Below are 11719 nucleotides of genomic sequence, written 5' to 3' on the forward strand. Positions count from 1 at the left end.
GGGACCGGCCACTGCACTCCAGTCTGGGTGACAGAGTGAGACTCCAACTCAAAAAAAAAAATAAATAAAAACAGCTTTCCTGAGATGTAATTCACATACTATACAATTCACCCATTTAAAGTGTACATTTCAGTGGCTTCTGGTATATTATGCTATTTTTAAAAGCTGTGTTAAGATATACACATATATATATAATTTTACATTTTAATATTTTTAAGTGTACAATTCAGTGGCATTAATTACAGTTACAATGTTGTGCAACCATCAACACTATTTCTAAAGTTAATTTATCACCTGAAACACAAACACTGTAGCCATTTAGCAATAACTCCCCTTCCTCGCTCTCACTCTCTCCGCACCGCCACCACCATTCCATGGTTGGTAACCTCCATTCTACTTTCTGTCTCTATGAAATTTGCTTAATCTAGATAGTTCACATAAGTGGAATCATACAGTATTTGTCCTTTTTGCTCTGATCTACTTCACTCAGCACAATGTCTTCAAAGCTCAGCCATGTTTTAGTGTATGTCAAAATGTCATTCTTTAAGACTGAACAATATTCCGTTGATGGCTACGTCATATTTTGTTTTATCTATTCATCTGTTGAGAAGCACTATGGTAAGCTTTTTGGATAAGCAATCTCATTTAACTCTCCTAGTAACTCTATGATGAAAGCACTTCTGTGGGTCCCCTTTAATGAAGAAAGGCCAGAGAAGTTAAGCAACTTGTCTAGTCACATAACTAATTTGTAGCAGAGATGGAATTTAAAAGAGGAGCTGACACCAAAACCTATTATGCCATCCATTTAGGCCAACAAAAAATGCTGGGAAATCCCTCATAAAGACCTGTTGAACATGGAGGCCAATGGGGAGGATAATCAAGAAGAGGTCAGGGTCCTGCGCATGACGAACTGATGACAGGGAAATCTGGCTGCTCCAGAGAGGAAAGGAGAGGAAGAATGATTCAGGAAGCACTTCTCCAAGGAAGACAGACAAGACCGAAAGAAAAGCTGACTCTGAGTGGCCACACAAGAGGGAGGGCAGCATTGTGGCACAAAAAGCCTGGGGCATACTCTCAGAGAACAGAATATGCCAGAGGATTTCAATCCACGGAATAGAAAGCCTTCTGGAACTCAGAGGAATGTCTACCCTGGAAAATACTCCACATACTACTCTTCTAATTTAGACTTAGAGAATACCCATAATGTCAGTAATTTTTACGACTTGATTTTATCATGGGTATTTGCTAAAAGATGTTTAAAAACCTACAGCATGCATTTTCACTTATTTATGTCAACAATTCTTAAAATTAAGTAGACAAAAGTGTTTAAATAAATAAGAAGAAGAATGCTCAAAAAACACGACATAACATAGCATCAGCTGGTTAAAGTGGGTGCTGAATACGGGGGCAGGAAGGGGACTTGTGTCTCACTATATGCCCTCTTATACTGTTGAATTTTTAGCTTGTTGCCATATTACCTTTTATTTTATTTTATTTTTTTGAGTTGGAGTCTCACTCTGTCGCCCAGACTGGAGTGCAGTGGCCACTCCCAGCCACCGATCCTTCCGCCTCAGCCTTCCAAGTAGCTGGAACTACAGGCGCGCGTTACCACGCCCAGCTAATTTTTGATTTAATGTAGAGATGAGGTCTCGTCAAGTTGCCCAGGTGGGTCTCGAACCCGCAGGCTCAGGCAATCCACTCACCTCTGCCTCCCAAAGCACTGGGATTACAGGCTGAGCCACCGAGCCTGGCTATTACTTTTTAAAAGGGATTTAAAAATAAACTAGCACTTGTAAAATGCTCAGTAAAAAGTAAGGCAATTTCAAATCAATGACAACTATATCAGCTTTGCTAGCCCTAACACGGTAGCAAACCATGCTGGAGGTATTAAAGACGTGTAACCGTGGCAGCCTCCATCAGGAATGAGAGGGTATTACACATTTTTTAAAGAACATGTTGAAGAAAGTCTCATGACTGGATCTTTTGTTAAACAATGACTAAGTATACACTGTTGCATATAAAACTAAGAAAAATGGCATGTTGCTTTTAAATCAAGACAAAAAGGCAAACATTTCAAAGCTGATTTTTTTCCGATGTTATATATGTTTTAAAAATTCAATGAAAGATAATCAATACGATGGCAAGAATCATCTTGCTGTCACCGCTTTTTCTTGTTTTAAGCAGTGCTTCTTGCAAGAACATTGTATATGCATGCTTGCCTTGTTTGAGGAACAGCAAGGAGACCACTGTGGCTGGAACAGAAATGGCCAGTGGTAGCTGATGTGCTCAGGGGAGAAGGCCAAAGGAGACTGCACGTTAGGATCTCTGGAAGAACTGTTTTTAAAAAATCAAGCAAACCTGAAGTTTGGGCTCCATTCCTCAGAGCCTGTGATTTTATCGATCAGGGGTGGGCCCTGGTATTCCCAGGTTACTGCACTGATGGAAGGCTTTGCAGATCACTGCTCTGGGTTTTACTGAGTAAGAAATCTGACCTGGATTTAACAGATTCACTGGGGACTGGAAAAAGTTCCAGGTAGGAGCAAAGAGACTGGCTAGGCTGTTGCAAAAATCCAGGCAACAAATGATATTGGTTTAGCTCAGAGTGGGAGCAGTGTAGGTAGTGAGAAATGGTTAGATCCTGGGAATACTGTGAAAGTAGAACTGATGGGTTACACATAGGGTATGAGTGAAGAGAGGAGTCAAGATGACTCAGGGGTTTTGGTTTGAGCAACACAAGAAGAAAAGTTGCCATTTGTTGAAATAGGTGGAGTTGGAGAGGTATTCACGAGATGGTAGCCACTAGTTCAGTTTTCAAAATGCTAAGTTTGTGCTTTCTTTATATGTCCCAATGGAGATCTCAAGCAGTCATCTGGGAGTATCAGTCTGGAGTCTGGGAGAGATCTACAATGGAGACCACAGCTGGCAGCTGTGGCATGTGAGATGACACGAGCGCCACGAGCAGGATACAGTGTCTTGGGGCAGACTGGCCTTGCTCCCTGGGTCTGTGCCTGCACCAGCAGTGCCCGTGCTGCCTAGAGCAGGCCGGGACTGCAGAACCTCAATCCACACCCACCTTCATCAGAGTCTGACTTTTGGCACGTTTCTCGGGTGATTAGAAGGCACACTCAGGTTTGAGAAGCACGAACAGAGCCAGGGAGGGCAGGCAGAGAAGATGTCCAAGGGCTGGGCCTGGGAGCACTCCGGGGAGAAGTCAGCAACAGAGTGGCGACCACTAGTCAGTGACAAAGAAGGGAACTGAGAACAGTGAGCCAGGGCTCCGGGAACAAGCTCCATTTCCAACGCACCCCCTTGCCCTCAAAGAAATCACACATGTCACTGAGGAGCACGTCCCAACATTTTCCACACGTAGGAAATGGCCTTTATGATCCTGGGATACACAGAGGAAGTTGCTCACAGCCTTGGGTAACCAATCTAGGCCTGAGGCTACACTCAGCTCCATTCCCAAGTTAATGAAGGTAGCAGCTCGTCTGCTGCTCCTGCAATTCACACATGTCACCACTAGATGGAAGTGCCCTACCAGTCGATGGTCCCAACCTGGCTGGTTTCCAACCTGTAAAGCAGCACTAATGAGGCCCATTGTCATTTCTGCTGTTTAAAAAAAACAAACAAAACTAATTCTTGAAGGCCCCCCTTGCAAAATATAATGGGTCAGAAGTCTCTAAAAAATTCTCAGTGAGTATGCAAAGTGCTCAGGAGAGATCAGTGTGCCCCTGACTTAGAAAGAGGCATTTTCTTCACTCTGCTGAACATCCAAATTGCTTATGCTTCAAAATGGTTTCAAATTGTTTTCATGCTCAACCATATACTGCTTCTTTTTTACCCATACTAGACAGTTATATTAAGAACCACTGGTTAAAACAGCAATATGCTTAATTATCCTTTCCACGAGATCTGTATTTTTAAATTACTAAGAGAATGATATATAATTAAAATTTTCTGGTGACTATCATATTTTTTCTTAAGCAATTAAACAGTGTGCATATTATCTGTTAAACGAAAAGAGTCCATATTTGTCTTTTTCTTTAGTTATTACTGGAGAGTATAGCTATATTAATATAATCAAATAACTGATAAAAAATATTTCTAAATGTTCTAAATTACTTAAGGGAAATTTAGAATACAGGCATATCTCAGATATATTGTGGGTTCTATTCCAGACCATCACAATAAAGCAAATACTGCAGTGAAGTGAATCACCTGAATTTTTCGTTGCCTAGTGTATGTAAATATTTATGCTGTAGCCTATGAAGTGTGCAACACCATTATATCTAGAAGAATAATGTATATATCTTAATTTTAAAATACTTTATTGCTTTAAAAGAAAGTGCATGATCTTCTGAGCCTTCAGTGAGTCATAATCTTTTTGCAGATGGAGGGTCCTGCCTGGATGTTCATGGCTGCTGACCGATCAAGGTAGTGGTTGCTAAAGTTTAGGGTGGCTGTGGAAATTTCTTAAAATAAAACAATGAATGAAATTTGCCACATCGACTGACTCTTCCTTTCATGAAAGACTTCTCTGTAGCATGCAATGCTGTTTGACAGCATTTTACCCACAGTAGAACTTTCAAAGTTGGAGTCAATCCTCTCAAACTCTGCCACTGCTTTATCAACTAAAGTTTATGTGATATCTTAAATCCTTTGTCATTTCAACAATGTTCCCAGCATCTCTACCAGGAATAGATTCCATCTCAAGAAACCATTTTCTGTGCTCAACCAGAAGAAGCAACTCATCTGGTCAAGTTTTATAATGAGAGTGTAGCAATTCAGTCGTATCTTCAGGCTCTACTTCTAATTCCAGTTATCCTGCTGTTTCCACCACATCTGCAGTTCCTTCCTCCATTGAAGTCTTGAACCCCTCAAGGTCATCCACCAGGGTTAATCAACTTCTTCCAAACTCCTGTTAATGCTGCCATTTTTACCTCCTCCCATTAACGACGTCCAGAATGGTGAATCCTTTCCAGAAGGTTTTCAATTTACTTTGCCCAGATCCATCAGAGGAATCACTATCTACAGCAGGTATAGCCTTATGAAATGTATTTCCTAATAAGACTTGAAAGTCGAAATTACTCCTTGATCTGTGGTCTGCTGAATGAATGTTGTACTAGCAGGCAGGAAAAACAACACTAATTTCCTTGTATATCTCCATGAGAGCTCTTGGTTGACTAAGTACCTCGTCAATGAGCAGTCTTTGAGAGGAATCCTTTTTTCTGAGCAGCAGGTAAGCAGATGTGCTGGCATCTAGGCTTTGTTTTTCCATTTACAGAGCAAAGGCAGAGTCAATTTAGCAGAATTCTTAAGGGCCCTAGAACTTTCAATATGGTCAATGAGCACTGACCTCAACCTAAAGTCACCAGCTGCAGTGGCCCTTAACAAGAGAGTCACCTGCCCTTTGAAACTTTGAAGCCAGGCACTGACTTCTCTTTTTCCAGTTATGGAAGTCCTAGATGGCCTCTTCTTCCAATGGAGAGTTGTTTCATCTACACTGAAAATTTGTTGTTTAATGTAGCTAATTTCATCAATGATCTTAGCTAGATCTTCTGGATAACTCGCTGCAGCTTCTACATCAGCACTTACTCTTTCACTGTTTGGCTTTCTTGTCATTCATGCGTTCACTCGAGCAGCATTTTAATCTCCGTCAAGAACTTTTCCTTTGCATTCACAACTTGGTTAACTGGTACAACAGGCCTAGCTCTCAGTCTATCTCAGCTTTCAACATGCCTTCCTCACTAAGTTTAATCATTTCGTGTGTGTGTGTGTGTGTGTGTGTGTGTGTGTGTGTGTGTGTGTGTGTCGGGTTTTCACTCTGTAGCCCAGGCTGGAATGCAGTGGCAGGATCCTGACATCACTGCTCACAGCAGCCTTGACCTCCTAGCCTCAGGCAGTCCTTCTACCTCAGTATCCTGGTAACTAGGACTACAGGTGCGTGCCACCATGCCTGGCTAATTTTTAAAATTTTTTTTGTAAAGATGTGGTCTTGCTATGTTGCCCAGGCTGGTCTGGTACTCCTGGGCTCAAGCAATCTGCCCACCTTGGACTTCCAAAGTACTAGGATTACAGGCATGAACCAACACACCTGGCTCTAGCTTTTGATTTAAATTGAGAATGTGACTTTTCCTTTCACTTGAACACTTAGAGGCCATTGTAGTGATTAAATGACCTAATTTCAATATTATTGTGTCTTAGGGAAAGGAGGGAGATGGGAATGGCTGGTCTATGGAGCAATCAGAACACATACAACATTTATCATAAAAGTTCACCACCTTATACAGGCACAGTTTGTGGCACTCCAGAACAATTACTATAGTAACATCAAAGATCACTGATCACAGATCACCATAACACATATAAAAATGAAAAAGTTTAAAATACTGCAAGAATTATCAAAATGTGACAGAGAAACATGAAGTGAGCACATGCTGTTGGAAAAATGGTGCCAAGAGACTTGCTTGATGCGGGTGCCCACAAACCTTCAATTTGCACAAGATACAGTATCTGCAAAACTCAATAAAGTGAAGCGCAATAAAACAAGGTATGCCGGTATTAACATCAGACATGACACTTACAATGTTTTCAAGTCAAGAAAATATTGTAAAGTAACATAGTATAAAGTCCCAGCTTTTGGAATCAGAAGCCCTGAATGTGATGGCTAGCTAGCTGTAAGACATCAAAAATTCAGTGAAGCTCTCTAAGCCTCAGTTTTCTCCTCTGTAATATGAGCGATACAATACCTCTGAAGACAGGCAGGGTAGGATCAAAACCATGAAAGAAAACGTGAAAGAAAAGAAAGGAAAAGAACCTTTTCCCCACCCCCCAAAACCCTCCAAAAATAACAAAACAAGGACAGAGAAAAAAATCAGTTATATAAAGCACTGTATAAATTGTAAAATGGCAAACAAATTTTAGGAATCAGTAGACTCTTGACAAACATATCCCTGGTCTACTCAAGCCATAGAAAATGTGTTTAAAGCAGAACTATCATTTTTAAGCCCTCTTCATTTCTTTTTTCCCCCACAAAGAAAAAACATTGCTATCACTTTGTGAGATTTACTGCATCAATGATAAGATGCCAGGAAAGAGAAGGATTTGGTACTGGATGGTTTGCCACGCTCACTCACTAGCTGGGTAATTCCCCCAAGCATCCTCTCTTGGCACTGATGCTCGGCAAAAGTACACACTACTCTGTAAGGCGGATCTCCAGGGCACTCGTCTACACCTCGAGCTCACCAATGCAAGAGTCGATGTGTTACAAGATACAAGCCAAAGAGGTGTTTGACAAGACGTTTGTATGTTCACTTACAAGAAATGGAAGTCTTATCATGTTTTTCCAGTTGGACTTGTTAGCAAAGATAAGCAAACTCTTCATGCACAAGACAGAGTAAATGGATGTGTTGCAGGAAAGCCTCAGGCTGAATGAGCAGCTTTCACAACTGTTGATATTCAGTTCCAGTAGCACCCTGTGGCCTCTTAAAATGCCTTTACTGGGAGGGAAAAACATTGCTAGTATGCTTCTCTCAGGATCCACTGATAAAAATAAATAACAACAATGATATATCAAGAATCACTGATCTTCTTCAATGATTCTTGTCTCATTATCAAGGTTGAATGTGTACTTGGCTATTTAGCCTGAAATACAGTAAACTCCTTGACAAGAGAAAGTCAGGTAAATCGTGCTGGTGTCTCTAGAATAATGCCTGGTATGTAGTAGAAGATCTATAAAAGTTTATTAACTGAGATGAATTTTAACTGATTGTGATGAATGCAAATAGAAACCAACAACACTGACTTGAAAAGGTAAGACAATAGCAGACATGTCATAGATTTTTAGGAAGCAAACACCTTATCTTTTTAAATAGGTAAAATATCATTATAGAGCCAACCTAGCTCTATAAATTTATCTTTTTAAAAAATAATAAATACAAGCCAGGCTCGGTGGCTCAGCCTGTAATCCCGTGCCATTGGGAGGCTAAGGTGAGTAGATTGCCTGAGCCCGCGGGTTCGAGACCCGCCTGGGCAGCGAGACCTCATCTCTACAATAAATCAAAAAATAAGCCGGGCGTGGTAGTGCACGCCTGTAGTTCCAGCTACTTGGAAGGCTGAGGCGGAAGGATCGCCAGAGCCCAGCAGGTCGAGGCTGCGGTGGCCGGCAGCCGCCACAGCACTCCAGTCTGGATGACAGAGTGAGACTCCAACTCAAAAAAATAAAAAATAAAATAAATAAATACATCGACAGAAATAGTATTCCTCACTTCTAGGATGAAGAGAGAATATGACGTCTTCACAGAATGAGCAGGTAAACAGAAGTGCTGTGACGATATTCAGAGGGGAAAAGGTGACTTCCTGACACCTCTTCTCCAGCTCCAGCCTTTCTGAATGGTTCTTAGCTGCATTTAGCTAGCCTTAAAAGGCAGAGTTGGATAAACAAGTTGACAGTAGGGAGGAGCTTACAGGCTAATTGTTACTTGACAGCAAAGAGAATTCTTAGGGATACAGATACAGCTCCAGTCAATTCTTCCTTCTCTATCTAGAGAAATAGTACATTAGGAAGAAGTCCATGACTCAAAAGGATTATTGGCTAGACTTTTACCAGGAAAGGCATTAGTTAAACTAGGCTTTTTGTTATAAAGAATATGTTCAAATCTGAGCAAAGCATATACTTACTACAGGTCATTAGCTCTCACAAGGAAGTAACTTTTTAATGAAAATTTATTCATTACAATGAAATATATAAGGGGTTTTACTTATATACAAGATTCCAAAAACTAGCTTCATCATCATGATCCTGCTCTAAGCAAAGCAAAGAGAGACTTGTACAGACAAAGTCTTCATTCATTTAGCTAAACTCAATTCAGTCAAGGTCTCATAAGATCTTGGCTCTAAAGTCTGACCATTAGTTGGGAAAAAAAAAAAAGAATATGATGACTGACACACTAGAAGGAGCCTAGTGTTCTGTCTATTAGTGCCTCAGTCCCAATATCCATTCCCAGGTATCTTTTTTCAGTTGCTTCAACTCCACTTGAATAGCTTTTACTATTCTTACCATGCTTATGGAACACATAATTATTAACCTTATGTCATTTGAAACACTGTGTTCACTGTAGAAAATTTTTAAAAAAAGAACAAAGAAAAAAAAATTAACCTCTAAAATCCACTACCATCCCCCACCCTTCCATCCAATTAAGTATTACCCCATTAACAGCTTTAACTTCCAAGTAGAAAAGGCACTGAAAGAGGTGAGGCCCCACTTACCTGAAGTTATTGCAGCCGAGGACCACCCCGACTATGTTCTTGCCTATGTCATGCACGTCGCCTTTGACGGTGGCCAGCACGATGGTGCCTTGGTAGGGGTCCTGGAAAGTCAGTCAAGCAGCTAAGCACGGATGGGGTTGGTCAGAGAAGGTCACCCAGTTCTCCAGAACCAGACAGGGGTCGGCACATAAATCAATTTAACACAACCAAGACAACCTCAAAGACAGACCCAAGACCCAAATCACAAGCTCTGCAAGCAGAATGCTGTAAGCCAGAACAGTTCAAAGGAAGCCCATCCAGTTGGTTAACCCAAGGGCCTTTAAACTGGGTTCCATCATTTCAAAGAACAGTTGAAGTTCAAACACAAAATAGCCCCACAGCCAAAGGCGAAATCCTTATTGAAAAACAATAACAGGCCAGGTTTGATGGCTTAGACTTTCATCCCAGCACTTTGGGAGGCCAAGAGGAGTGGATTGCCTGAGTCCGCAGGTTCGAGACCAGCCCGGGCAACTTGGCAAGACTTCGTCTCTAAATAAATTGGCCAGGCGTGGTAGCACACACCTGTAGTTCTGATTACTTGGAAGGCTGAGGCGGGAGGATCACTGGAGCCCAGCAGGTTGACACTGGGGTAGCCATGAGCGTTCCACTGCACTCCAGCCCTGGCGACTGAGTGAGACTCCAACTCAAAAAAAGAAAAAGAAAAACAACAACAAAACCCCCAAAACAGTTCACAAATGTGTATTGTTAGCAGTTAAGAGAAAGGGAGGAGTTGGTTAACTGCATGTATATGTTCCATCAGAATCTGAAAAAGCAACCACAAGAGGCAGAAGGCATTGGATTATTTCTCTGCACTGTCAGCATCCCCACTCTCAAAAAAAAAAAAAAAAAAAGAGGAAAAAAAAGGCAAGCAAGGCAAGGGGTTATTTATAAACACTATGTCTGAGCCATTTAGAAACCCACATCAATTAAGGAATTCAGAATCCTAGGAGCCAAAGCTGCCTGAGCCTCACAGGGAATTAAACAAGGTCAAAGAGCTTAATGATTTTCTCTGGTGGTACAGCCAATAAGGATTAAACTGAATCCAGAAGTGGTACCAAGGACATCATCAGGAGAGACAGCATTCAGTTAAGAGTTTTCCAAAAACAAACGTGGCTCAATTACTTCGAGGGCAGGGATTGATCTTTGTAGTTAGTGTCTAGCACAGTACCTGGCACTTAGTAGGAGCTTTGTAAATACTAGTCAGCCAATGAAGGAATAAAGGAATAAACTGGTTCTGTCCTGAAAAATGGGCTTTGATTAAAACATTATGTCTGCATTAAATATTTTCTAAAGCCACATTCAAAGGAGAATCCCAGAGTATTCTGATATCTGGTGAAACAGGGACAGATGTTAGGTCATTCTCTAGTCTGTCTTCAATGACAAACACAGTCAAGCCTGACGGCTTAGGTCCCTACCCCCACCTCAGCAAGAGTCTTCTAGGCCAACTCCTTAGAGGACAAAACGACTTGCCTCTTCTTCTACCGAACCATTAAGCACTCTGGTTTCTTCTCTTTCTTTTTCCATGAAGGGGATGAGGTGGCCAACGGCCTTCTTCATGACCCTAGCTGACTTTATAACCTGAGGAAAAAACACAGGGTCAGTCAGGCATCTTTACCAGACCACAAGAATGGCTGCTAACAACCACTTGTAAAATTTTGGCACAAATTAGGAATGTAGCAGACCTCAGGCCTGCTACATTAGAGTCTTCTTTTGACAGTGGGCAAAATAAGGGATATACTTGCTATAGGAAAAGCCAATGAATGAGGTACAGCAGAAGGAAAACAAGACCTAGAAATCACATATTGTAATTTTTGTTCTCGGAACTTCTGCTTATTTTTTTCCTCTGTCTAGAACTCACTGTTACTTCTCTTAGTTCTATATATTCTTCAGGTTATAAACTTCTCCATGACGAAAAGGCTCATTCCAGCCTTTTCTTCTCAATCGCTAGCACTATCAGTCACTTCAAATTAACCTTTGCGCTTAAGCAAGAAGAAGACATTTGGGTTTGCATAGGACTCATGGCCGCTAACCTAGATGCTCAACAAATATCTGTTGACTGATGTGGTTAGTAGCTATTGCAGATCAAAGTAAGGGTTTTGGTTTAATTGATACATATCATTTAATGTACTGCTACTTTAAAAAGTAATTATTTTTCTTAAAATATGCATCCTTAAAATCAAATCTGAATACTAGTAACTCTACATTTATCTTGGGTTTTATTTCACTCTTGTGGGGAGAGAGAGAAGCATTAGGGGTAAGATGTAGTGCAGAAAATTAGAATATAAAGATTATGATGCTAAGAATTTTCAGGCCGGGCTCGGTGGCTCAGCCTGTAATCCCGCGCCTTTGGGAGGCCGAGGTGAGTGGAATTGCCTGAGCCCGCAGGTTCGAGACCCGCCCTGGGCAGCGAGAC

General features: G+C 41.3%; 1 protein-coding gene across 2 annotated transcripts in view; it reads right to left on the minus strand.

Moving 5' to 3' along the window:
• Window positions 1–11719, minus strand: part of MTR (5-methyltetrahydrofolate-homocysteine methyltransferase) — a 111441-nt gene that overhangs the window by 24928 nt on the left and 74794 nt on the right. For both annotated transcript variants that reach the window (XM_021708197.1, XM_021708201.1), the window contains 2 exons: window positions 10777–10884; window positions 9268–9368 (listed from right to left, as the gene is read on the minus strand). In XM_021708197.1, the coding sequence (XP_021563872.1) occupies window positions 9268–9368; window positions 10777–10884 (209 nt within the window). The remainder of the gene's footprint in view (window positions 1–9267; window positions 9369–10776; window positions 10885–11719) is intronic.

The sequence above is a fragment of the Carlito syrichta genome, unplaced genomic scaffold (genome assembly GCF_000164805.1).
Source record: "Carlito syrichta isolate Samal-C Ts95f unplaced genomic scaffold, Tarsius_syrichta-2.0.1 Scaffold56983, whole genome shotgun sequence".
NCBI lineage: Eukaryota > Metazoa > Chordata > Mammalia > Primates > Tarsiidae > Carlito > Carlito syrichta.